General features: G+C 45.2%; 2 protein-coding genes across 6 annotated transcripts in view; one reads left to right on the forward strand and one right to left on the reverse strand.

The window, feature by feature from the left end:
• The first annotated feature begins 1,188 nt into the window (after positions 1-1,188).
• On the forward strand, positions 1,189-23,387 carry ELAC2 (elaC ribonuclease Z 2). Its single transcript, XM_016158068.2, has 24 exons — positions 1,189-1,520; positions 2,124-2,174; positions 2,315-2,385; positions 3,505-3,569; positions 4,851-4,908; positions 5,691-5,759; positions 7,282-7,389; positions 8,375-8,433; positions 10,449-10,507; positions 10,603-10,675; positions 11,316-11,428; positions 12,590-12,685; positions 13,688-13,826; positions 13,907-13,992; positions 15,730-15,848; positions 17,025-17,121; positions 18,780-18,918; positions 19,429-19,467; positions 19,601-19,710; positions 20,577-20,676; positions 20,750-20,870; positions 21,044-21,122; positions 21,509-21,653; positions 22,258-23,387. Exons 1-24 carry the CDS (start codon positions 1,288-1,290, stop codon positions 22,492-22,494), a joined length of 2,466 nt encoding a protein of 821 aa, XP_016013554.1. The 5' UTR covers positions 1,189-1,287; the 3' UTR covers positions 22,495-23,387.
• Positions 23,388-23,580: 193 nt separating this feature from the next.
• ARHGAP44 (Rho GTPase activating protein 44) overlaps positions 23,581-26,588 on the reverse strand; it is a 181,106-nt gene continuing 178,098 nt past the window's right edge. For 3 of the 5 annotated variants that reach the window (XM_036223806.1, XM_016158063.2, XM_016158065.2), the window contains one exon: positions 23,581-25,116. In XM_036223806.1, the coding sequence (XP_036079699.1) occupies positions 24,977-25,116 (140 nt within the window). In that variant the 3' untranslated portion in view covers positions 23,581-24,976. The remainder of the gene's footprint in view (positions 25,117-26,588) is intronic. The other 2 variants (XM_016158067.2, XM_016158064.2) reach the window with 2 other exon arrangements.

Raw genomic sequence — 26,588 nt, forward strand, 5'->3', positions numbered from 1 at the left:
AGTCACCATGCCGTACATTAATCATCTTATAACTGAAAGTATGCGTCCTTTGACCACCTTCACCTATCAATCTACTCTGTTTCTGTGTTTTATTTTTATTCCATTTATAAGTGAAATCATACAGTTTTTGTCTTTCTCTGGCCTACTTCACTTAGCATTGTTAACCTAAAAATAAAAGGCCAAAGCGAGAGGTAGCAAGCATTCATTTGAGATTAAAAGAAAAGCACTGATTCAGGCAGAAACCCAAATAGTGTCTAATTAGAAGGCAAAGGGTTTTTGTGAGAAAGGGAAAGGGAAAAATTATACCAGTTATATCATCACCTATATCAACAGAAGGCATTTCTATAGGTGCAGATAACGTAGTGATGTTAATTCTAAATGATGTTTTTAATTTTCAGGCCTGTAGTCATCAGTCTTAGAGTGTCTACTTTCTTGTTATCTTTACTAACACTTGTTTGGGATATAATGTTGCTTTAGGCCCAGTCCAAAGGTTACTTTGCCTAGTTTTAACACTCCAAATGTTTGAGGACTAAGAAGCGCAAGGCAATTCCTCCTGGCTGGCAGCTCTGACTGTATTTTAAAGTGGTCCCCTTTATATTTTTTGCAGCATAATGCCCTCAAGGTTCATCCATGATGTTGCAAATCCTTATTTATTATGGCTGAATAACAGACCCCAGACTCTTGCTCCTCAGTTTGTTATCTTAACCCCTGACTACTTATGCTTTTTTTACCCAAAGCCAATAAAAGTGATAGTTTAACATGTATTCATAAGAATTACAAGGGGAATAAAATTAGTGAAAGCTCCTACACTAGGCTCTATATAATTTATCTCCTCACATTTGATCCTAACATAATCACCTGCAAAAGCAAATCAAAGCTTCAAGGGTATAACTTGCGTAGCGGATAGCTCACAATTGACGGTGACGGGGCTCCAAACCCTCAGCAACACTAGAAGATCCCGTTGCTTTTCCCGTTCACGTGCTCTCTGAAGTCCCGCCCCAAGCAAAGGATGGTTTCCGGAAAGAATCGCCCGGAGAAACCCGGAAGAAAGCAAGGGGCGGGGCCTTCAGGGCGCTCTAGCATTCCCCCACTCTATGGCCACCGCCAATTGACAAGTCCCGAGCGGCAAGGCTCCTCTCGATTGGACGCGCATCCTCGCGTAGGCAGGCAGATCCACTTGCGGCGCAATGACTGGCTGGGCTTGCCATGCGGGACCGTGGGGCGGGGCGTGGGGCACGCGGACCTAGGTGACCCACTGCTTTTCTCAGCCTGGGTGGAAGCTGGCGCATGTGGGCGCTTCGCTCGTTGCTGCTGCTACGGTCCGCGGCGGGGCGCACCATGTCGCAGGGACCCGCCCGCCGCCAGCGTCCTCCCAAGGACCCGCTGCGGCACCTGCGCACCCGGGAGAAGCGCGGCCCGTCGTGGGAGCCGGGGGGCCCGAACACCGTGTACCTGCAAGTGGTGGCGGCCGGCGGCCGGGACGCGGGTGCGGCCCTCTACGTCTTCTCCGAGTACAACCGGTCAGTGCGTCGCGCTGGGGGTCCGGCCTGGCCTTCGCGGCGTCTCCTTACGGAGCCCCGCCCGGCCCTCCCTGCTGCGCTCCCTGGAGCATCGCTGCATCTCCCGGGGCTGCGGTTACCTCTACTTACTTCACACCTCTGAGATTTCACTATCGCAGACGATCTTTGTCTTTTGGTGGGTGAGAGGTCCTAGCGATCCCTTACATCCTACGTTCGTATCGTTTCTGGGAGCCCCTGAAGAACTTAAGACGAGTATAACGTTCTTTTTTCCAACTTCACCTTTACTACTATCTGAGCCGCACCCTCTCCCGTGCACGCCAACGTGGAGAGCTCATAGTTGGTGTGTGGGGTTGACAGGTCTGGTGATAGTGGAAAGGACCCATCTCCGTCCCAACACCAGCCTATATAAGCTTCCAGTCCCGTCCCTCCTTTGCTAAAACCTCTCAAAATCTGCTATCTTACTAGCAGAAATACTGCCAGGTACAGCATGGATTGTTATGGTTTTTTATTTACCCCTAAAGTGTACAGTAAAGCTTCTAAACAGTGGAGGAGACCTTACAGAATATAATCTTACAAGTATCTCGTTTAATATTTGTCCTGTAGGTATCTCTTCAACTGTGGGGAAGGAGTCCAGCGACTCATGCAGGAGCACAAGTGAGTCAACCATTTTCATTTGGGGTGGGGATGATTATGGAGATTGAAAGCTGAGGTGAGACGTAGGAGTGTTTTCATAGCAGAAGATAGGGTCCCTGGTCAATCTGCTTTGTCCTGCTCAAATGTTTTCTCTTTCTTAGGCTGAAGGTATCTCGTTTGGACAACATATTCCTGACCCGAATGCACTGGAGTAACGTTGGGGGATTGTGTGGTGAGCATATTCTTTCTAACATCATAGGCTGGAGGGAAGTCTCTGGGGATTTAACCGGCTTTGCCCTTTTTTTGCCCATCTTCTGAGTCCAGAGGAGCAGGAATTCTTTTTATGATAGCTCAGTCAGCTACAGCATAAAGCATCAAAAGCTGTGACTCAGAAGAGCAGAGTTTAACATGGATTCTGCCCTCAAGTGTTACCATTCACTTCATTTATTGAGTTGCTGGACTGGAGATATGTGACAGTAAGCTGGAGAATGTGGTGATGGTGATTACAGTAAATATATTTACCTTTGAGAACATCAGCAGCTGCACACAGATACTCCTATACAGATTACCACATTATTCGTGCCTACCCACCAGGAAAGTCAGGATGGTGTTGCCACCAAATTCTGTAAGCTTCGTAATGTGGATATGAAGGAGTAGAGAATTAAACCAGTTCCATTCTCTGAGCTGAGACTAGAGTGAGACAAAGAGGTGCCTAGGGTGCAAAATTTAAGGCCATCGCTTCACTTATGTGATTTTGCACCCTATGTGCCTCACAGCCCCGCCTGATTTTGCACCTAAGGTACATCACTACTTCTCCCTAGTATCAACCCTGCTCATTCTAGAGGCATTCGAGGAATATTTGCTGTCCCTTTTACCAGCAGTTCTCAACATTTTTGGCACCAGAGACCGGTGCTCCTATGAGAATCTAATACCTGATGATCTGAAGTGGAGCTGAGGCGGTGATGCTAGTGCTGGGGAGAGGCTGCAAATACAGATGAAGCTTCACTCGCTTGCCAGCCTCTCACCTCCTGCCGTGAGGCCTGGTTCTTAGCAGTCCACAGACTGGTACTGGTCCACGGCTTGGGGGTTGGGGACACCTGCCTTATACCTCCAGCTAGCATCACTTCTGCCATACACATGTTCTCTGATCATTAGAAGCTGGAATGAGAACAAGTAGAAAAACAGCTAGTTTGTAAGGAGCACTCCTTACAAACCAGCTGTTTTTCTACTTGTTCTCATTCCAGCTTCTAATGATCAGAGAACATGTAGAAAAACAGCTGGTTTGTAAGGAGCACTCCTTACAAACTACAGGTCATGTGGTGAGAGATCTGATCTTATTTGTCCTTTTTAGGAATGATTCTTACTTTAAAGGAAACCGGGCTTCCAAAGTGTGTGCTTTCTGGACCTCCACAACTGGTGAGTCTCTCCTGACTCAGCTTTTAAAGCTTACTCTTCCTTTTTAAAAAGTTGTAACAGGAATTTTCATTTTTGCAAATCAGTTTTCTGTCCTCCAGAGATAACTGATAATGGAGATTAAAAAGCCTGACCCCAAACTTTGTTAACTCTATGACCTTGAACAAGTTACTTTACCTCTTGGAGCCTCAGTTTCTTCATCTGTAAGATGGCTGTAATGTTTTATTGAGTTGTTAAAGAGTAAGTGAGGTAACATAAAGCACTAAACCAATTTATTCCAGGTTTGGCACCAACTAGGAACACAATGTTAGCTTTTATTCTTACCTATTTATTATATTTGAGACATCTTCATACTTTTCAAATCTGCTTATTACACTATTGCTTATTACGCTAAGACTGTTGAATATTGTTTCCCAGTTCTTAAGAAGAAGATAACCAAGCACGAAAATACTGTTAATTCTGTTTTCAAAATAATTCTCAAATCCATCCATTTATCTCCATCTCATTAAGGCTTTCATTATCTCCAACTACTACACCTGTCTACTGTGATAGCGTCCTACATCCATTATTGCGTCCCTGTAATCCACCTGCCACACAGCAGGCAGAGGGACCTCTTTAAGGCTTAACAGCAGGAATGGCACTTATCCTAAAACCCTTCAAAGGTTCTCCATTCTGGTATAGTCCAAACACCTTAATATGGCCTACAAGTCCTACAGGCCTTGGTCCTCTCCCAAATTTGCATCTGTGTCCCAGTTACCAAGCTGGAGCTACATAGGCCAATGCTTAGTCCCACTGCCCCACGCTGTGGCTCCTTCCCATATCAGGGTTTTCATTCATACACAAGTTCCCTCTACCTTCTCTCTTCCCTGCCTAAATCTTTCCAAACCTTTACGCCTCAGCTGAAAGGTCATTGACTCAGGAACCATCCCTGATTCTGTAGACAAGGTGTATCCCAGCTCTGTGTGTTTTTCCTGTTTCTTAGTACAGTTACCACTAAGTGCTTAGCACAGCTGCCACTAAGTTGTTGTTTGTGTTGTCATTTCATTTTTGTCTCCACTGGATTCTGCTGTTCATGAGGGCAGGGACCCCATTTCCTCTCACTGTGGAATCCTTGACATTGAGCCTGTAGTAGGCACTTGGTAAATATTTGTGTAAAGGAAGCTCAAAATACTTATTAAAGGTCATGTTGATACCTATCGATACTTCTTATATACTTGGATACATTGTATTCTGCATTTGTGCAACCATAACTGCTCACTTCTTTCTTTTCTTTATCTTTTGTAGGAAAAATACCTAGAGGCCATCAAAATATTTTCTGGTCCATTGAAAGGAATAGACCTAGGTATGTCCCTGATTTTGACTCATTATCTTTCATTTCTTTCTCATATATGCCCCAATTTCTCAAATTAGAATCCATAAAGACCTACCTAAATTAAACCTTAAATGTTTTATGGACATAGATGCATTTTAAAAAGACTGCCCGTTAACACTTTCTTTGCCCCCACCTTATATTCGCCAAATATAGGCTGGAGATAGTTTTCAGATTTGAATTGCCTTGAATTCCTTGCAATTGGGAGAAGGGATGTGAACAGAGGGACCTACAGATTTTGTTGCTGTCCTTTAATACTGAACCTCAGCTCTGGCCGTGCTGCATGTGACCTCTTCATGGGGAAAGGCCTAACTAAGGATGCTGGCAGGCTCTTGTCCTGGAGGTGATGTGCATCTCTGGCTTGTTATTGCACTCCTATTCTGTAGAAACACCAATATATATATATTTTTCAAAATCAGTACCAGCTTTTACAGTTGAGATGGTAGATTCTCTGGCCTCACAATGCTGTGTGTTACCTTGTGCCTCTTAAATTCGAGTATGATTTTTTTTTTTTTTTACAGTCACCAGTGATCAAAATGTCTTTTCATTTGGCCATAGTAAATATTGATAGCTGATGAAAATATATTTTGCTTCTTTCCCCCAAATTTTAATTTACTCAGATATTCTAGTTTTAGTGCTGTGTCTTAACCATATTGCTAAGGCAATTCAGTTGCTTGTGGTTGATGAGCTGGAAAGTTAACTTTTACACATCTCTGTACTAATGCAGTTGCTTTCCCGTTGTCTTTTCCACATAGCTGTGCGGCCCCACACTGCACCAGAATATAAGGATGAGACCATGACGGTTTTCCAGATCCCCATATACAGTGAGTATGAAAACCACATTTCAGAGGGGGAAGGGGGGGGGAGGGGGAGGGGGAGGGGGAGGGGGAAGATACAGGTCCTGGGTAAGGAAAACGTGGGTGAAAATAGAAATGCTTGAATACTGGCTTTGTGTACTCAGTTTTGTGTTCTGAGCATAATTAGGAAATTTAGCTGAGGAATTAAGATATGGTTCCTGCCTTTAAGGAGCTTATAATCTTATGGGCAGATACGTTTAAGTCATATATAATTATATAATGATAGGGACTATACTTTGGAATATTACATAACAAGCACAGGCAGAAAATGTATCACTCTTAGATTTATACATTTCTGGGTTAGGGTTTATTTGCCACAGATGTGGCAAATATCCTCCTTTGCCTCAAAAGAGAATATTTATTTAAATTTTTAAATAAATTTACATTTTAAAATAAATTCTGATAATAGCAACTTTAAAGAAGTGCTATTAGGTCAGAAGGTCATAGGAACCTTCTCAGGTCCCAGGGTCAGGTGATGTAGTTTTGACCTAGAGAGAGGCAGTCTGCAGATTGGGCCCTGCCATGTTAGCGTTGTCCTTGAATCTGGCTAAACACATTTGGTCAGGTTTTACTGTCTTTTAGGAGAAAGCAGAGCAGTCAGTACATTCTCTTGACATTGCTAACTAGTGTAGTGCTTGCCAAGTGCTGAAAGGGTACAGATGAGAGCCCCCAGCAATGCCCAAAGAAGTCTGTAAGACCTGACAGGAGATAAGGCTCACTCTCACCCATGGATAGGAGGAGGGAGGGAGGCAAGAGATGTGGCTCAAGCAAAGGTACAAGTGAGTGCCAGTGAGATGGCTGGTCCCATTAGAACTCCTTGCCTCGCTCACTCCTGCTCAGGTGCCTTCCCTTTCCTGACCCCCACTCCATCCCCCAACCTGATTTGTGTCCCTCTGCTTCCTTTCTAGCACCCTCTTCCTCCCTCCCTAGCATGGAACAGTTTACTTTTATATTTGTGTGACCAGTGTGAACTTACTTGGTTTGCTGGTATTGCTTTCCCAGTACCCAGTGGGCACTAAGGGAGTGAGTATGCCAGAGGTGCAGGCAGGCTTCTGTGAGGCCAGCAACTGTGCATCAGCTTCCTAGAGCAGTGTTTTGTTGTTTTGTTGTTTTGTTTTAATTTTTACCTTGAGATTTAAGCGATTGCAACATTATGCTCTTCATGCAGATGGATAACCTTCAGCCCTAGTCTCTTTATTGAGAGTGATGATGATGAATAAACTAGTCTACTACCTGTATGCTTTTTAGTCAACAGACTCTGTCGAGTTCCTACAATAGTTAAGGCTCTGAGCTGAGAAGAAACAAAAAGATAAATAAGATGTAAATGAAGTCCAGAGACCAGGTAGGGAGGTAACTAGTTATTTACTGCTGTAGGACATGGCATGCTGCCTTAATGCGTGTTCTGACATTCTTACATGTGAACATATGGGCTCTGGCTGGGAGCTCACTTTGCGAGGTGTGTAATTAGGTTGTTTCCTGTACTGACCAGGTGAAGAGAGGTGTGGAAAGCATCAGCCATCACAGAGTCCAGAAAGTCTCAGTCCAGAGCAGTCTTCAGACTCTCGATCCACTGAAAATGAGCAGCACCTTCCAGATGGTAATACTGGTTAAACAGTACACTGTTAAAAGAATTCTGTTTTCTTAATCCATTGTCTCTCAATGCTCTAAATTAGAATCCTTATCATAAGAAAGCTCTGCATATAAAACAGATACTTTTTTCTCAGCATGTTAGGACTTGGCCTATGTGGAGAATGAGAAGGATTGTCATAAGGTGGCAGTGTGGACCTTTAAGAGCCAGTCCACAGCCCTGCGTGGGCCCCAGACTTGTGTTCAGTTTACCCAGAGCAGAGCAGGGCCTGACAAATTGATTCATATTGAGGCTTTTGTGTTTTCCATTAATACAACATTAATGCAAATTAATTTTTCATTAATGCAGAACCATAGCTGCTAAGCTGTCAAAACAGTTTTATCAGTGAGTGGATCTGCACCTTTTCTTTCAGAGTGACAACCTACTGGGAAACTGGATTAAAATTCTAAGAGTAGATGTGTCAAAGGAATTGGACTGCTTAAGGATTCTGTTGTCCCATGTTGGGCACGTTGATAAGTTCCTTTTTCTGCTCTGGGGTCGTGTCTGTCTGAAGACCGAGAAGAGGCCAACCCTGTAAGCATCCTTTTTTTGGATGACACGGGTGAAGACAAACCCATACCTTCTCTGCAGGCCTTTTAGCTTTTGTTATTTCACCTATTCCTACACTTGTTTATAACCCACCTTACAACTTGGTTTTTTCTCTCTTCTCCTTTCCTAGGTAAAATGTGTCATTTTTTATACATTTCACCTGCCATTCTAAAGTTTTTCTACTTGGAGTTTTGCATTTTTATTTTACTCAAATTTCATCACAAATAGGAAAAACAAAAGGTCTGCTTGAAAAAATACCAGTGCTTTCTTCGGCCTTTGTATTGGAACAATTATATATGTTTAATTTTGTGTGAAGTCAAATTAGGTGTCAGATAAGCGTTGGTCTGTGAAGCCTATAAACCTTCACATTTACTTTCTTATAATCAGATTTTTTTTTTTTCCTCAGGTGTTAGCCAGAAAAGGGTTGGCAGGGATCCCTCCTTGGTTGTAGCTTTTGTCTGTAAGGTAAGAACCTTTCTGGTAGGCTTTAAGTGAGCACATGCTTAGTGACCTTGGGTTAGCACTTGTCCAGTAATTCTCAGGTAGCAGCTTCTAAGTCACCTGTGCCAAGAAGAAACACAGATACCCCATTTCTCAATATACCACTTATACTCTTATATGCTTTCAAATTCTCTTCAGTGTTCTGTTGGTCTATCTATATATTCTTTTATATTTGGCTCTGTTTGGTCCTTTTGAACTTCAAAAACTGTTAAAAGTGTGTTTCTGAAGTTAAAGGCTGAGCTTCTAAAGGTAAAGATAATGTTTTCAGCAAAAGCTTTGTTTTCTTTCAAACAAATCGGGCTTTTATTCAGGCTCTGTTTTAGTCTATTCAACTGTTTTAGTGTATTACATTTAATGGTACTTTTAAAGTTGCTAACATCAGGACTTATTTAATATTGCAAGCATTCACAAAGGCTTTGATCTGCAAATCCAAAGTTGGTCAAATTCTATGAAAATGTTATTATAATAGGTATTTTTCAGATCTGACTAATGATCTATTTTTTATTGGACTTCACATTTTTTTGTCTAATCTGTGATAAGACTACATTTTCTTTTTCTGGGCGTTGATGTTTTTTAAAAAGAAGCAATGCTGATTTTAAGATATATTTTATAATTTTCATCCACATTCTAACACCAAGAAGTGAAAATACTTATGGAAGGTTAGTGGTAATATTAGTTATTAGTTGCAAGATCATTATCAGTATCACTTGTTAATTTATTTGATTAATAATATTAATTTTTATGAAAATTAAGTGCCACTGCCAATAGGCTTATTACTTGTATATTTCTGAGTTTGTAGGCAGCAAAATATATTTTTAAGTAGTTTACATGGTAATTGTTATGTGCTTTAGATCCTATCTACCTTCCTAAATAGATTACATTGAGCATAATGAAATGTGTTCTGTGTGATAGGAGTGCATCCTTACAAACTCTAGCACTTGTGCTATTAGCAAGCAGCTGTCCCTGGGAGCTGAGGCTCTGACACTAAGCTGCTGCTGTGGCTTCTGTCTCCTGCCTGGCTGTCTGCTGCTGCTTCTGATAGCTGCTCTCCCTGGGTCAGCCTGTAGCCCCTTTCCCCTCTTCTAATTAATTTGCCGTGCCTCTGCTAAGGATTTGGAAGGCAATAAAGCTGAGCTAGTTCAACTTCTGGAAGATTGGAGAAAATAGGCTCTTGTACAAGGGCCTGAGGCAGTCTCATTCAATAGGAGAACATGAGCTCCAGACAGCTGTGTACCTGCTTGGGGCCTTTTGGGCTTGCATTCTGGTCCTCATCTGTCTTCCAAATACTTTGCATTCCTTAGGTGGGAACAACTCTCTCCATAGGTTGAATTCAACTGGTGGTAGAGAGATGAGTTTTGCTTGTCTTAGGTCTGTAAGTTCCTGTTAGACATTAGAAACATTTAATTTCCATCCTCAGATCCATTTAGGTCTATGGAGAGAATGCTCACAATAGTGCTTTTAGTGTCACTATCTAAAGATGTCATCTAAGCTCTATCATCTTTGTGTTATATGTGCACACTTAGGCTGTAATCCTTCCTCTAGGGTAATGTTTTCAAAGACAGAAAATTCTAGAATCATAACAAGACTTGAGGATCCAGTTTGGAGCCTTTGCCCTAAGAGTAATTTCTTAACTTCAGGAAGTTAAAAGAAGATGCAAATAGTTTAAATAAAGATTGAAAGAAGAAAATGAGCATCAAATACAATACCAAAGGGCTTATTTATTTTATGCCATTTCAGTCTTTTTACTCTTATTATGTGTGAAATATATAGATTCCAAAGATGTTCACACAAATTTTTCAGTACAGAATGATGATAATGAGGTTTTATGCTACGATTGTTGTTTTCCCTTCTGATATGAATTGTAAGAAAATAACAATAATTAAAAAGTAAAATCAGAGAGATGCACTTATAAGAGGATTAATTAAAACCAAGCTTCTTCATTAGTCACTGAAATTGCATTGAAGTTCTCTTCGTTGCAGCTTCACCTGAAGAAAGGAAACTTCTTGGTGCTTAAAGCAAAGGAGCTGGGCCTCCCAGTGTGAGTGTCAGGGCGCACTGCTGCTGGGGACTTGGAGGGCATACTTTTGTTCATAAAGCTCCTCGTCTTACAGAAGGCTTGTCGCTTCATTTCAGTGGGACAGCTGCCATTGCTCCCATCATTGCTGCTGTCAAGGACGGGAAAAGTGTCACTTACGAGGGAAGAGAGGTGAGATGCTCCATTTCCATGATGTTTTACTATTTACAGGGAGGGCCTGGAACATTGGAGAAAGTTGCTATCTTGCTCAGACCCTACAGTCACCACTTTCAAGGGAAGTGGAACAGCTTGGATTTCATCACTTGGCTAAAGGATAACATGGGGTCACTTATCTGGACTTGTCCTTGCATATTGGCACTGGGGCTTTTCTGTAAACTGTTCATTAGGATTTGGGGGGGAGGGGGTTGTCCTCCTAATAGATGGATTCTTTCTCTTTTACATCAGCTTAGGCAGACCCCATTAGATGGAACTTTAGGTGCATGGCTCAAAAGAGTGCCACCATGTTCTTTACCAGGATGTTTTCTCTGGCATCTTAAAAATTTTAGGGCCAATGGCCATAGACCCAAGAGAACCGTACATGCCATGCCAGCTTCCTGGCCACGCCAGCTTTGAAATGTGCTCTGCTAGCCAGCTGCCTGCCTAAGTTTAAGCAGAGAGAGCAGTAAGGGTGTTGATGGTGATCTTTATGTTGGCTTTGTGCTTGCTCAGTAGAGCTTATGTCATGATAGCAGTGGATTTGAAGACCATCAGATATGTTTGCTGAGCTGTGACTCTGCTGTGAGAGAACATCATGACCCCAATGATTTTGCAGATTTTACCTGAAGAGATCTGTACTCCTCCGGATCCCAGTCTTGCTTTTGTCGTGGTCGAATGTCCAGATGAAGGATTCATTCAACCCATCTGTGCGAACGTAGCCTTCCAGAGGTGATGACAGTTCCTGGGGTGTGAGAAATGAGAGCCGACATACAGCTGACAAAGCCCAGCGGCATCGACAGGGCATCCCCTGATCTGTGGTTGCTCCTGGCATGGAGCCGGGTCGCTGGGAAAGCCGCTGTGCTGATTGAGAGGCCGAGGCTGACTCCTATGCCTGAGTGCTGTTCTCTATCATCTTCTAAAGAAGCTGACCCATTTTGCAGTTCAGTTTTATCTTGGGTAGAATCTTTGACCCATACATCTGTGTTTTACTTTTGTCCCATTCTTAGTAGTTTATTCTATCCATATTTTTCCTGTTTTTAATTTTTATTTATTCTTTTTCACTTATTGCTTTATTCTGTTGAGCACAACAAATCCTTCTGGGCAGCTGTAGCTCTTTTAACATAAGAGTGTTAGACATGGTTCTTGAATTCCACTTTATTCTCTTTGAGTACTCTGGTGGCACAGGCTTTATGTTTTAATCAAATCATAGGCAGCAAAGCTGTTCAAGTCACTGTGACTGGGTGTGAGCCGAGAGCCATGCTCATTGATATGTCATTGTCAGGTTTAAATACCCAGCCTGTGAACTCCCGTGTGTGTGTTTGGAAAAGGGGTGGGAGTAAATAAAAACAGCCACTGTATGTATTTTCCTTAAGGGAACTGGAAGGAAACATCTCAACATGTTAGTAGGTGATCGGCTCTCTAGATGATGAAATTACAGATAATTTCAATTTTCCATCTCTGTTTTGGGTCCTCTGGAAGGCAGATGCCAAGGTGGGATTGGAGGTATAAGAGATTTATTGGAGGAAATGCCTGTGAAAGGTAAGAGAGAGGGAGCAGGAGAAGGCTGTGCAAGTCTGATTCCTGCAAAAGGAGGGGACAGGAGGATCCTCGGTCTGCAGCACAGCCCTGAGGAAGGCTCATGCAGGCCTCTGGGAAGGCCCAGAGCTTGCTGAATAGAGGAATCCCAGGTCAGCGCTGGGCTCCCCCATGCTCAGGCATCTCTGAGAGTAGCCGGGGACAGCCTACCTAGCCTGGACGTAATGATTGCAGGCTCACTGCAGTCCCCAGGAGAGCTGCACGGTGCTTCTCCCTGGCTTTCCAGTTCCATTTGTGCATGTTCTGAGTTTGTATCACTTTATAAAGTAAAGCCCCACCCTTCTGTCCACCCAGGTACCAAGGAAAGGCCGATGCCACTGTGGCACTGGTGGTTCACATGGCTCCCGAGTGTGTACTCGCAGATAGCAGATACCAGCAGTGGATGGAGAGGTATGGAGCCTGACCCAGGGGCACATGCATGACAAATCTCCTCCCCCTCATTCTTTTAAGTGCTGCCTTCCCTTACACACCTGCCTGAGCTTCTCTGGGATTCCTGCTGTCCCTGAATTCTGTGTACATCTGTGCCACTCTTGTCAAGAAACATCACCACTAGGTGGTGCAGTGCGCACACATATGGCTTCTCGGTTTAGTATCAGCTTACACCCTCTAAGCTAGCTCAGTGTCTGAACAAATGCTGCCTTTTGTTGATGATTCTGTGTGTTCCTAAAGAAGAGACTTGGAGTTTAAAATAATGGCTTCAGTTTCTTAAACACCCAACACATGTCAGGCAGTATAGTAAATAGTCTGCATTTTATTTCATTTTCTCAATCTTCACAACAAATGTGTGAGGCAGATGGTTTACTAAAATTTAGTAACTGGAAGGCGAGGTCACATTCTCCCGTTGGCTTCATTGGCTGAGACAGCACCAGGTGGAAGGAATTAACTTGCGTCGAATTTGTAGCGCATAGTAACATTGGGTGGCAGTTCACCGTCCTCTTCCTGTTTCTTCCCAGGCTTCTCCCTTCATCTCTTTCTTCATCTATTAGCCTTGGCAGTCTCTTACTCCTCAGCTCTCTTTCTCCTCTGTTTCTTTAGGATTTGAGTCTTAACATACATCATTTCTTTTCCTCTCCTTAGGTTTTTTTTTTTTCACCCCGTACTGCATTTTGTCTTCAATCTGTAGCTGTAGGCTCCAGACATCATAACTTTTCTCATATTTTCTGGTATTCTTTTCAACATAGCCAAAAGCGTTTGGGTTTGGAGAGAACACTGGACTTTGAGACAGAAGAAGTTGGATTATGTTTGGCTATTTAGTAGCAATCTTTCTGGACAAGTCATTTATTCTCTTTGAATACTCCATCTACATTATTGCTCCTACTCTCTAGTGCTGCTCCTCAGGTGGAAGGAAGTATTCCCTAAGGGATGCTGTGAACATAGTCTATTTTGTCTTAGGTTTGGACCTGACACCCAGCACCTGATCCTGAATGAGAATTGTACATCAGTTCACAACCTCCGTAGCCACAAGATTCAAACACAGCTCAGCCTCATCCACCCTGACATCTTTCCCCCACTCGCCAGTCTCCACTGTAAGGTAGTGTCACAGAACGGTCCCTGTTGGCCTGCTCCCTTCCCTTTTCTTTCTCTCCACAGAGTGTGTTTTTGTCTCTTTAGGAAGAAGGCACCGTCTTCACTGTTCCCACAGTCCGTGGTGAATGCCTCCTCAAGTATCAGCTCCGTCCCCGGAGGGAATGGCAGAGGTCTGTGTGATTCTAAGCCTATGGAATGATCTAGGTCAGGGGTTGGCAAGCTTTGTTTGTGAAGGGCCATGTAGTAAATACTAAAGTCTTTGCAAGCCATGTGGTTTCTGTCATAGCTACTTAACCACCATTGTATCAGGAAAGAGCCATAGACAATATGTATATGATTGGGAGTGGCTGTGTTCCAGTACGTATTTATTTGCTAAAACAAGCTGACTCTAATATGGTTGAGGTGAAAAGACTGGGGCCAATGATTATCCTTTTCTATAATTGTTTTCTCTGATAAAATAGCAATACATATTCGTTGTTTTACAATGTAGAAAGTAAGTATAATGAAGAAAGTCACTCATAACCCCTTCATCCCAAGATGAGAGATAATGATTGTTAACATTTTGTGTTTTTTTTTTTTTTTTAACTTTGAATATACGGGGATATATTAAAAAATATTTATCTGTGGATTTGTGGCCTGACATCTCAGTATTGTTGTATGGTAATATGTCATTCTATAGTCTTTCCTGTATTGTTATATAGTCAGTAATGAGATGTTATTGATATTCTAGATAGGGATGTTTGTTAATCTGAGACAGTTCTAAGCTTTTGCTGTTCTAAAGAAACATTAAATGCCATATATCTGTCTTTGAGTGGAACTTTGTTCCCTTAGAGTAATTCTCAGACATGAGATTACTGAGCCAAAGTGTGACACTTCTTAAGGCACTTGATAAACATAGCTTGTAGTCCCAAAAGGCTCCACTAGTTTATACTCCAACCAGTCATGTGAGAAGTGCTTACTGCCTTACATCTTTAATATTTAAGATCTGAATTTTGAAATTTGAAGTTTCCTGCCCACTCTGTAGTGTCTACATTAGAATAGACCGTGCTTCAGATTGTTACAGGATGCTGTGTACTGTTGCGTTGATTAGTTGGGGCTTTTTAAGAGGCTTTGTGGCAGCATGACTGGGGCCCATAGGTAATGTCTAGGGGTTGAAGAGCCTGTCGTCCCTTTGTCAGGATCTGCAGATGCTGTTCACAAAGCCGTGATTAACAAACGTAGCTGATGACCAGATTCACCTTGTACTTGTAACCCATGGAAGTAGAATCTTGAGAGTTAGGCCTGGGGCTCACTTCATAAGCTCCGAGGTGATTTTAGTGCTCAGTCAGGTTGAAGAATCACTGATCCAAAGTTTGCTGCTCAGTGTGGTCAGGACCAGCAACATAGCTTTGAGGGCTCGCTAGGAATGCAAAGTCTCAGGCCCCACCCCAACGCCACCGAATCTGGCCCTGCATTTTAACAAGGTTCCTTGGTGATTAGTTGTATGCATGTTAGTTTGAGAGTCACCCCTCTCTGGTGATGCTCTTCAGCTGGGACATTTTTCCTTCTCCCATCCCTCCTCTGGGCCTCCAGGGAGAGGCTAGGTGCTACTGGTATTTAGTGAGTAGAGGTCAGGGATACTGCACACGACCCCACCCCCAGCTCCTCTCCAAATGTTAGTGGTGCCAAGGTTGTCAGGCTCTGAGCTAGAAGATGTTTCGAGGGGGTAGAGCTGTTCAGAACTCACTCCAAGACCTCTACTTAGCTGAGAAAGTTTCCACGAGGCCTAAAAACAGAACTGCCCAATCTTAGTGCTTAGTCTACCATCTTTATTTGAAAGACGTTTCTTCCGATTACCTCTGTGAATTAATTCTGGGTCTCCACATTGGTGTTTGCTTTGGTCACCTGAAATGCTTTTCTCCCTACAGGGATGCCCTTATTACTTGCAACCCTGATGAATTCATAGCCGAGGCCCTGGAGCTCCCCAATTTCCAGGAGAGCGTGCAGGAATATAGGAAGACTGCTCAGGATGGCCCAGCCACAGCAGGTGAGGGAAAGACTGCTGGCCAGCTTTTCTCTCCTGGCCTCTGCCCTCCTGTATGTGTTTTCATAGCACTGAGTAGAGTGTCAGCATGACTCAGTATGACTGGATTTACTTGTGTAAGCCAGTGCGTCTCAATTCTCTAGATTCTCTGTTTAAAAACACCGTGCCTGCCCCCCTCCCAGAGCAATTAAATTGGAATGTTTGGTGATGGCACCTAGACATTCCTTACAAGACACATGCTCATTGCAGCGGTTCTGAGGACTCCTGTGAGACACTGGAAAGAACTTTGAACTGCGACTTGGCTTACTTGGGATCTAGTCCTGGCTTTACTAATAAGGATCCACAGAAAGTTTGGGCCACATCGCTCACCTTGTTGGGTTTTTATGGCCCTGTGAGGAAAAGTAGGTAGGGGGACTTCATGACCTCTGCTCCAGTGGTTGGTTTTTCCATTGTATTTTCAACTAATGATAGAAATAGAGAATATTGGAGTAAAAGATGGGTTTGGGGTTATACTCTAGTCATCCTTAGGCAAGTAAAAACCTCACCTCCTCTTATCACAGCCTCTGGATATGTTGAGGAAGACCAGCTATCCTGCCCTTACTTCCTTTGGGTTTGTGATTGGATTTCTGGTTTTATGTTAAAGATCCAGTAAGATCATGCTTGAGAATGTGTACAGGGAGGCTGTCAGGATGGTGAGGCCTGGAAAGGGGCACAGGTGTCAGAATCATCAGGTCTCCTTGGATTTGAGTCCTGGCTCTGCCTCTACCTTTCTCTGGAGAAATGATCCCCTGATCCCATTTAATCCCCTAGAAAGTGGGGCGATGCAGGGTTACATGAGCATATACAACAAGTGGAGGTCTGGTGGGTTAAGAGCTGGATGCAAGGTGACACCAGCCCCTTGAGATAAATGCTGATTCTAAGCATAAAGAAGTTCCTTTGTAATTTAAAAGATTTAGACAGTTCCATCAAAGAAAGTGCTGGGGAATTCATTTGCTTTCCCTCACAGACTGATAGCTGTTTACCCACAAACTTCCTTTGGCCCCTCTCACTGAGGCCCTTACATAAGGACATTTGCCAGGCAGGACCACCAGCCCCTCTTGGGAAGCTGGACTTTTCTCAGGAATGAATGCTGGCTCACATTTGACCCAAAGAAACCCTTTTATATGTATTTTTCCATAGACAAAAAAAAACAGTATCCAGAAATCATCTTCCTGGGAACAGGGTCTGCCATCCCGATGAAGATTCGAAATGTCAGCTCCACACTTATCAACATAAGGTATTACTGCTTTCCCAGGAAACATGCATCCATCAAGGAATATGCTAATTTTCTAAACAAAGTTCTACTCCACCCACCACGCTAATTTGAAAATGCAGCAGTCTAAAACCCTGTTAAGCTTGTTGTCTTGGCTAGAGTGCTCCCAAAGTGGACTAGTGGGTTTCAATGTATTTTATAGTCTCAATAGTTAACTTAGACTTCTGGGAATCATTGAAATTTGTCATCCATTATGTCTTTTGATAAAAATAGCTGATTCTACCATATGCCATGCCCCTTGTTAAGAAATCATTTCACTTAATTTTCACATTAATCTTGTGAAGTAGTGACTGACTACCCATTTTATTGATGAGTAAACTGACACTCATAGAGGTTACTTGGCTCTAGTTCCCACAGCTGGTAAGTGCCAGATACAAGTGTGAATTGGTATCTTAATTGCTAACTAGGTACTGCTGATATGCAAAACAGTTTCTGGATCTGTACATTTGTTTTGTGTTCAGCCCCTTATTAGATGGTTTTTAGTTGATTCCGTAGTTTTCCCTTATGTCATTTGTCCGCAGAGATTAATCAAGGGCACTCTAAAATGTTCATGGTGTATATGTGAAGGAAGTGAGACTGAAGTACTTGGTTTTAAAATTTTGCTTTGACATCTTAGATGCCAGTGGTGGATGATAACCAAATAATGCATTAAATGTACACAGCAATTATAAGATGCACCCCGATATCAGAATTATACAGATTGGGGACATATTTCTCTTATGACTGAGGAAATAGCAGTGAAGTGTCTGGGTGTGGGCTGGCTTTTCCTGAGTCTGAGACGCTAAGTGAAGAGTGCCCTGAGAGCACCTCCCCTCCCCTAGCCTTTTACAGTTAATCTGAAGGTACTGTCACTGGCTTGCCTTCCCTACTCTGCCTTATTTCCCAAATATAATGTGTCAGTGCGCTCAGGCTCCTCTCTGAAAAATAGGTGCAGTTCTCTCAGTTTCACAGCTCCTCCTGGAGAAGGAGGAAGGCCTGCAGGAGACCTGGCTCTGTTTCCTGAGCAGAGGTTCTGTAACGGCTGCTCCTCAGAATAGCCAGCAGAGCTTGTGGAATCAAAGCTCCCTGAATCCCGCTTGAGACCAGCTAAAGCCAAAGCTCTGACAGTTGGGAGTCTGCATGAACTCATACCCCAAGGGGAACATCTGTGGCCTGTCCTGCACCAGCCAGCTTTGAGGACATGGGCTGAGAAAAACAGAACTGCTTAAAAAAGGAAAACATTTGATGACAGCCAGATCTCATAAGTACACAATGCCTGTCTCTGGTATTACCAACAGTGGGTGTTGCCAATAATCAAAAATTAGTAAATGTTTTAACCTCCCATTCCATATAAGCTTTTTTTATTTTATTTTTATTTTTTTTGATGCCCAGCATTTGTGTAGCTCTGTATACTTTCAATATACTTTAAAGAGCTTCAGGGTTCTGTGGATAGTTCTGTATAATGAAGATGGACATTACAGTTACATTCATGTGTGTATAAATAAGCTCATCAGAGAAACAGCATGAGGGATTACGGAAGACGTAGAAAGTACCTCCTCTGCTTCCTGCTCTTCCCTCTGTAGTAACTATCCTCTGAGCTGTCAGAGCTCTTTCCTATCTGTGACGAAGGTCTTACTCTCTAGCTCTGACAAGTCCCTGCTGCTGGACTGTGGTGAAGGCACATTTGGGCAGCTGTGTCGTCACTACGGAGATGATGTGGACAGGGTCCTGAGCACCCTCACTGCTGTGTTCGTGTCCCACCTGCATGCGGACCACCACACGGTGAGTGCCGGGTGGGACAAAGGAGCTCTTACCTGGAGGGCAGCTGCTGCTCTCCTTCCCTCCCGTTCCCAAACTTGCCCAGAGCTTTGGCTCTCATCTCTTGCCAGGTAACAGCCTTTAACAAAACCCAGTGTAGCATCTCTGCCCGGTAAGAATGTCTTGTCTTTCTATTTATTTTGCTTTCATGTAGCAATAGTGGTTTTGTCCTCACCCCGTTTGTCTTGAATCTTGCGTTCTCTCACAGCCTGCTCAGAGGAATCTTCAGCCAGAGGTGGGAGACTTGGTCTCCCAGGGGCAGCTGTGTCCTGGGCCACTGCCCTCTCTTTCCTGGCCATGTTGCCTGTGACATTCAGGGTGATGGGTCAGCATGTGCCAACCTCCAACTATAGCAGTGTTAGAGAATGGTGGCCAGTAGAGGGCTAAGGAACTACTGCAAGATGAGCACCCTAGAACCCCCAACACAGAGTCAGAGTTTGGACTTGTCTAACCCTTGTCCTTTTGCTTTCTCAGGGCTTGCTAAATATCCTGCTGCAGAGAGAACGAGCTTTGGTGAGTGCAGCACTTGATTTTAGTGTCATTTTGAGTTTCCTTGGATTACACATAAACAGCTATACCTCTTGCCACTCCACGCTATTTTTTTGCGATGTCTGCCATTGATTTGACACTGATTTTGTCGTTTTAGGCATCACTGGGAAAGCCTTTTCACCCTTTGCTGGTGGTTGCCCCAACCCAGCTCAAGCCCTGGCTCCAGCAGTATCACAACCAGTGCCAGCAGGTTTTGCACCATGTCAGGTGAGCTTCCAGGTACTGCCCACCAAAGCCATAGTTCTCTCCCTCCTCCTCCACAAGCTCAAGGTTATTCTGGGACAGTTCCTCTTCTCCCCCAGCAACATTTCCCCTGACTTGGCCCCAGATGGCAGAAGTGGGAAAGAAGTGCTTTGACTCAAGGGCAAAAGCCATCAGGTGGTCCCCTTAGATGTTTGTTTTCTTTGATGCATTGACTCTCATCCCTCATTTCAGGTCTGTTCTAGATTCTAGACTTTTGCCAGCATTTCTCCACAAAACAGTTTCAGGGCAAAGCACTCAAGGCATGGAGAGCACAGAGACAGTCCACTCCAGGTGGACAAGGTGGGAGCTGGCCCCATCCTCACCTCATGGGGAAAGAGTCCATCCACATGGAGTCCATACACGACCCACTTGAAAAGGACCTGATGACCTTAGCCATGGGCAGCTCACCCATTAGGTTTTTTTCAGTGGCCTGGGGATTTTGATTTGTCTATTTAATCGACTGTCCTTTCCCATCTTAGTAACTGATTTAAATCCAACTTTCCTTCCTTTTCTCCTTCCTCCCTTCTCCTTTCTTCCTCCTTCCCTCCCTCCCTCCTTTCCTCTCTCTCTCCTCTTTCTCTCTCTCCCTTCTCCCTCCCTTCTCCTTCCTCCCTTCTCCTTCCTTCCTTCCTTCCTTCCTTCCTTCCTTCCTTCCTTCCTTCCTTCCTTCCTTCCTTCCTTCCTTCCTTCCTTCCTTTATTTTCTTTCCATGTAATATAAATACTTTAACAGTCAAAGATCATTTTTTTTTTTAAACTGTTGCTTTGTAATGATTTTGGAGTTCTCTAGCCAGAGACTTTGATTCAAGTTAAATTTTTTATTTCTCATAGTATGATTCCTGCCAAATGCCTTCAGAAAGGTGCTGATGTCTCCAACCCTGCAATTGAAAGATTGATTAGTTCACTTCTGGGAACATGTGATTTGGAAGAGGTAAAGGGGGTGGCCGCAGGCAGGGAGGGGAGGTCGGAAGCACAACTGCAGAGCCCTTCCCCTCCTCCTTCAGTTTCAGACTTGCCTGGTCCGGCACTGCAAGCATGCTTTTGGCTGTGCACTGGTCCACGTTTCCGGCTGGAAACTCGTCTACTCAGGGGACACCATGCCCTGTGAGGCTCTGGTCCAGATGGGTGAGTAAGAGACAGCCTACTCTGGTCCTGACAGCCTCTGGTTGTCGTCATCACATGCAGACACACCATAGGTTCAGGGGAGAGAGTTCTGGCTCAGGACCAGCTGTATGGACCTGGGGCCCAAGTGCTTCTTCAACAGAGGACTCTGCTTGATACCTGTGCTCACTTTCTAGGGAGAGACGCCACCCTCCTGATACACGAGGCCACTCTGGAAGATGGTCTGGAAGAAGAAGCCGTGGAAAAGACACACAGGTAGCTGAGAATGTCGAGCCATCATCACCTACTCCCTCTACCACCCCTAGGTGACAAACTGAGCAGCCTTGCATCAGCCCTGCTGGGAAAGACTGTGCCCTTGAGTGATGTGAGGCCAGCCTGCTTCCCATCAGAGGCCTGTAGGGGCTTTTGGCTAGGAGCAGCAGTTTGCTTCTGGGCTCTTTTGCCTTTATTTCTGTAGAGTTCTCTGGGTAAGGTTCTGGGAGGAAGCACGGTTTTTGAAAAAACTGAAAATATGGTGGCATCAACTGTGATCCGCAGCTGGGAACTGCCAGGGGAGGTGGAGGCTGGGGCAGGGCCTGTGTCGCTCTTCCCCAGAGCCTGCCCTTTGGTGGAGCTGCGACCTGGCTTTGATCCATTTGCAGCACCACCTCCCAGGCGATTGGCGTGGGGATGCGGATGAATGCAGAGTTCATCATGCTGAACCACTTCAGCCAGCGCTATGCCAAGATCCCGCTCTTCAGCCCTGACTTCAACGAGAAAGTCGGAATTGCCTTTGACCACATGAAGGTGTGTGTATGGTGTGGGCTGCGTGGGGTGGGGCCAAGGCAGAGACAGCGCTGCACCCACGCGAAGGAGTGTAGCTCAGGGCCATGGTGAGGATATCTGTCCATCACTTTGTCACAACCAGCACTAGGTTTGAAGGGGAGCCCACCTTTTGCAGGGCCTTCTAGACAGATGTCAGCATCAGGTCATTGGAAAATTAGAGACCCTCTCCGAGGCTCAGTGTAGTCCCACTGTTACTTCATTTGAGCCTCATGACAGCCTGGAGACAGGGTTGTCCTCTCATGAGTGGCAAAGCGTGCCTTGCCCCTCTGCCTTCTAAAACAAAGGGGCAGGGCATGGGCTGGGGTTTATTTATAAGGAGCTTGCTTTTCAATGTCTAGAAGCTTTGCCTTTCTGAGGCCTTTTCAGCTTTCCTGTCCTTTGCTGTGGGGAGTGTGTGCCCCTTTCTTTAGAGTTCCCTACCTCTGTCTACGACTTTTTTTTTTTTGCTTTTTCCAGCTATGGCCTGTTGACTCGATGGGTTTGTAAAGCACATGCTTTCCTCCAGCTCCTGCCCCTAACCCAGCCCCCTCTGAGGTGTGTCCTCATCCTCCGTCTTGCCTTCTAGGTCTGCTTCAATGACTTCCCCACAGTGCCCAAGCTGACTGCCCCACTGAAAGCCCTGTTTGCTGGTGACATCGAGGAGATGGAGGAGCGCAGGGAGAAGAGAGAGCTGCGGCTGGTGCGAGCGGCCCTTCTCTCCAGGGGACAGGCAGGCAGCCCTGAGGACAGTGAGCCCCAGAAGAAACGGGCCTATGCAGAGGATCCTCAGAGCCCACAGAGCAAGAAGGTCAGGGCAAAGTGAAAGTCCAGGAGTGACCCCGAATCAGAAGGCTCACGTCCTCCACCCCACGCAAGGCACCCTGTGCACGCCCTTTGCCTGGCGGGAGCCAGAGGGCACCATTCAGTGGGGAAGCTCAGTCAGGGTCTTGGCTTGGACTCCCAGATAAAGACTGGCCTGCTAGATGCCTCCTACAAATGGTGCCTGGCAAAGCCGCAGTCAGGAGGCTGTTGAAAGAAACAAAGTAGGGACAACTGAATTCTAGTGTCAGTTGATTTTTAAAGAAGTTACATGGTAAAATGGTGCACCCATGCCTGCTCCAGCCAAGTTATTCCCTCTGCATGCCAGAGACAAGCCATGTCACAGGAAACACTGGGTTGTGGATGTGAAGTCTAAATAGCCAAGACTCAAGGAATAATCTTCCCAAAGACACAGAACACAATAAAGATACCATTTGGAACTTGTGCTTCACTTCATCCTGGTGCCACCTCCAAGCAGGAGTCTGTCTCCCTGTGCAGTGTCACACTGCTGCCAGTTACCCAGTGTGCCCCGGAAGCCAGCTCTGATGGCAGCAGACACCTCTGGAGCCTATCCCCATGGAGTCACCATCCCTCAGCAGCCTAGTTTTTTGGCAGAAGCCAAGTGGTGCTGGCTGACAGCAGCAGCCTGGTTTCATGTACTCGTAGAGCTGGCTGAGCCTATGTGATGGCTCAAGAAAATGCACCCTTCCTATTGTTCTGGGGACAACAGATTTGTCACTTGGCAGTAATGAGAATGAGAATCACTGTGCCCTTCAGAGTATTGGGAAATAGCATGTTGGGTTGGCTCCCTGGCCCTCCTTATGAGATTTAACAGTGCTGAGGTTAGTGCTTGAAAATTGAGACAAGGTTTAAAGATAAATCTAGTATTTATTTGTATTCTTTCTAGTATTTATTTATATTCTTCCTACACAAGAGTATATAGAAATGCTTTAAAAACTCAGCTGATGAGACACAGACTGAGGACTTGGCCTTGCCTAGCAGTGCCCTCAGGCTTCCTCCTCAGGCAGCATCTGACATTGAGACCCGTGTCCCCAGAAGTTTCTTATTAAAGCAAGACAATAGGCCACACTCAGGGATAATAAATCTATTTTAATAAGATAACTTTTGACAACTATTTGTACATGTATTTAAAGGTACTTTCAACCCCTGGGCTCCATTACAAATTGGGTACTGAACTGCCCTTGCCAGGAAGTGAGCAAAGCTGTTAGCATCAAAAGTTGGCAAATCCCACTGTTTGAGAAGGGTTATTTTACACTGTGTTGGGAAAAATAAGCATTTAAATTTCTCATTGTACACCTGTACATCGGTTTAGATTGAATGGCTCAAATTAAACAAATATAGATTTCATATATACAAATATTATATCATGTATAGGTCTATCATACCTGTTTTAAAAGGATAAAATTTTAAAGTGTGACTTTGCATGCATGACCCAAATCTGTTCCTCACTCCCTCAATCCCAAAGTGTGGCTAGGCTCTCCAGTGCTCTCCTGGCCCTCCTCCCCGAGAATGGATGGTCACGAGAAGGGACAAGTGCCTGAAGCTGGTGAGCGAAGCTTGCCACACCACAGGGTCCACGGCTCTGGCCTGAAGTCTCCAAGGGCCAGTTTCACTTTCTTCTACATGCTCTGGGTAACAAAGTTATTGCTATTCACCTGTGACGTCCAGAAATAAGGCACATTCCTGGACTCCACGTACCTCATGAGCTGGGTGCCACTGAGAGGCCGGAGGGATGGAATTACTATCTGAGAGCTGATGTTTTGGGGGGATATAGGAAGCTAGCTTTATGCCCTCTGGATACCCTCAAGGTCATTTTTTGAATTCAGAAGTATAAAATAAGGTAGGAATGGGAGCTTTCAGTCATACAGTGTGGAAAAATAAAACTTAGGAAATGAAATTTTATTTTTAAGATATTTACTTTAGAGCCCATGGATTAAGGACAGCCTTAAAGGTTTTTACAGAGGCTGGCCCTCTCCTGTGCAGTAGGCAGGTCAGTGCCCAGGATCTAGTCCCACCGTAAGTGAAGGGCCCCCTGCTATCCCATTTCCCTCTGTAGCCACTAAGCTGATACTGCAAGAACTTGACGTTCGCTGTCAGTACAGGGGGCAGCTCCAGTTCTAACCAGGCAACTTGACCCTCCTTCACACTACCACCCTGCAGAGGACATTTCTGACAGGCAAGCCCTTGGGTGGAGAGGGCTGTTGCTTGGCATGGAGGCTAAAAGTGGATCAAAATAGGCACAAAGTCAAAAGGCAAAGATCAAACAAAAGGCCAAAGTTACCACCCAAAGGGAACAAACAAAATCTGCACCACCGACATTTGCCACACGTGCCAGAGATGACAGTTTGCTGTAAAACTCCAGCCTCGTGTTGGCAGTGACAGCAAAGAGCCAACAGAGAATGCTTGGCAGGCCCAAGGGTGCTCCTGGTGGTGTGTCAGTCTCGGCCCACGTATGTACACACATGTCAGAGGGCAGTGCTCTCAGACTCCTCCTCCGAGTCCCTCTTCTCAGTCACCGAGTGTCGCCGCACGTGTTCCAGGGGACTCAGGCGGAGTGTCGACCCGAGCTCTACGTGGATGGAGGGGACATCAAAGTGGACAAGATCTAGAAGTTGGCAGAGAGAGAGGTGGCTGAAAAGGAGCTTTGGCTAAGGAGATGCCGATGGCAGGTGACTACAGTCAGGGTTGGGAAGCGGCAATGGCTTGGCTACTGGAGAGCTTGCCTGTTTGGGGACTGATGGAAGCGTTTTATTGCAGGGTCACATTAGGGTTGGGCCTCTTTGCTTCTACCAAACAAGCCTATAGGATGAGCATCCAGATCTTGCTGGGGTGGGTCACAAAGGACCACTAAGACAGCTCCCAGCAGGCTACCACACACACTGCCTTCTGGACCGGTCTCAGTGACTGACAGCTTTTTGGAGATTTCAGGGTTGCATTTAGTTCCCTGAAGTCTGCAGGGACAGGGTGCAGGCAGTGGAAAAATACTCTATTTTCTCAGTGGATGGAGAAGGCCTGCCATTCACAGAAACCTCTAAAGCTGTAAACAGTACACTTCAGGTCACTGATGGGGCAGGGCTGAGGGCATCCCCCAGGACCCTGGCAGTAAACTGCTCCCCAACTGCCAGAAAATCCCAACTCTCAGCACTAGGGAAGCTTCTCCTCTAGATGTATAGCCTTCTTGAGGGCACTAAAAGGTCATTCTTCCTAGGAGAGGATCAGGAAGAATGAACCTGAGGTAACATGGCTCAGCATCTGTGGGATCTGGGGTATCTGTGAGCTGGCAAAAGCAAGTCCTTAGAGCCAGCAAATAAGCATAGGCATGGCCACGCGGTGTAGGGCGCACTGGAAAGGCTGAGCCTGCTGGCTCTTGGGGGCTGCAAGAGGCCAGCTGCATTGTAACAGAGCTCAGAACCACAGACGCTGCATCCTTTACTCTGTCACATTACCCCATTCCTTGGCCTTAGTTTTTGCCTCCACTTAGCCTCATTGTCAACCCGGGCTACTAACAGCACTCCGTGTGACAGAGGAAGTGGTACCTAGGAGGGGAGCAGCCTGAGGCCAGACCTGGGGGTGTTTTTTGTTTGTTTGTTTGTTTGTTTTTGGTAAAACAAACATTCAGCCCAAAGAATGGCATACCAAGTGGACAGACAGACAGACATTTGGACACCATCCTAAAAGACATTATACAAACATGAAAGCTCTCTGACAAAGGTCCTTCTCTCTTACCCCACCCCCCAAACAGTCCTCAAAATGTCATCCCAGCCTGTCATTTTGCTACCTGATGGAGCAGTGGTTGGAGATCTGAGGCTCAGATCAGCCCCAGGCACTTGCACCTCCTCCTGCACCAGAGGACATTCGCAGGCCTTCGGGCCTGCCTGTGTCCTGCTCTCTTTGCTGGAGCCCATCCCTTGGGGCCTAGTGGCTGCTCCTGACCTGGGGCCCCCCTGCCCCCTGCCATGCATCATTCTGCTAGGTAAGACACAGCTTGGATTCTCTGTCACTAGAGGAAGTATAACCTTGGACAAGTTTCTTACCTCCTCCATGTCCCAGCTGTCAAATGGGAACGACAAAGGGTGA

Source organism: Rousettus aegyptiacus, unplaced genomic scaffold, assembly GCF_014176215.1.
Source record: "Rousettus aegyptiacus isolate mRouAeg1 unplaced genomic scaffold, mRouAeg1.p scaffold_m13_p_6, whole genome shotgun sequence".
Classification (NCBI taxonomy): Eukaryota; Metazoa; Chordata; class Mammalia; order Chiroptera; family Pteropodidae; genus Rousettus; species Rousettus aegyptiacus.

What these genes read in the sequence shown, in the direction of transcription:
- ELAC2 (XM_016158068.2), top strand. Translation starts at nt 1,288, where the DNA reads ATGTGGGCGCTTCGCTCGTTGCTGCTGCTACGGTCCGCGGCGGGGCGC. An exon ending in TCACTTACGAGGGAAGAGAG is followed by an intron (nt 10,676 to 11,315) that starts GTGAGATGCTCC and finishes ATGATTTTGCAG; the next exon opens with ATTTTACCTGAAGAGATCTG. An exon ending in TACCAGCAGTGGATGGAGAG is followed by an intron (nt 12,686 to 13,687) that starts GTATGGAGCCTG and finishes ATTTTGTCTTAG; the next exon opens with GTTTGGACCTGACACCCAGC.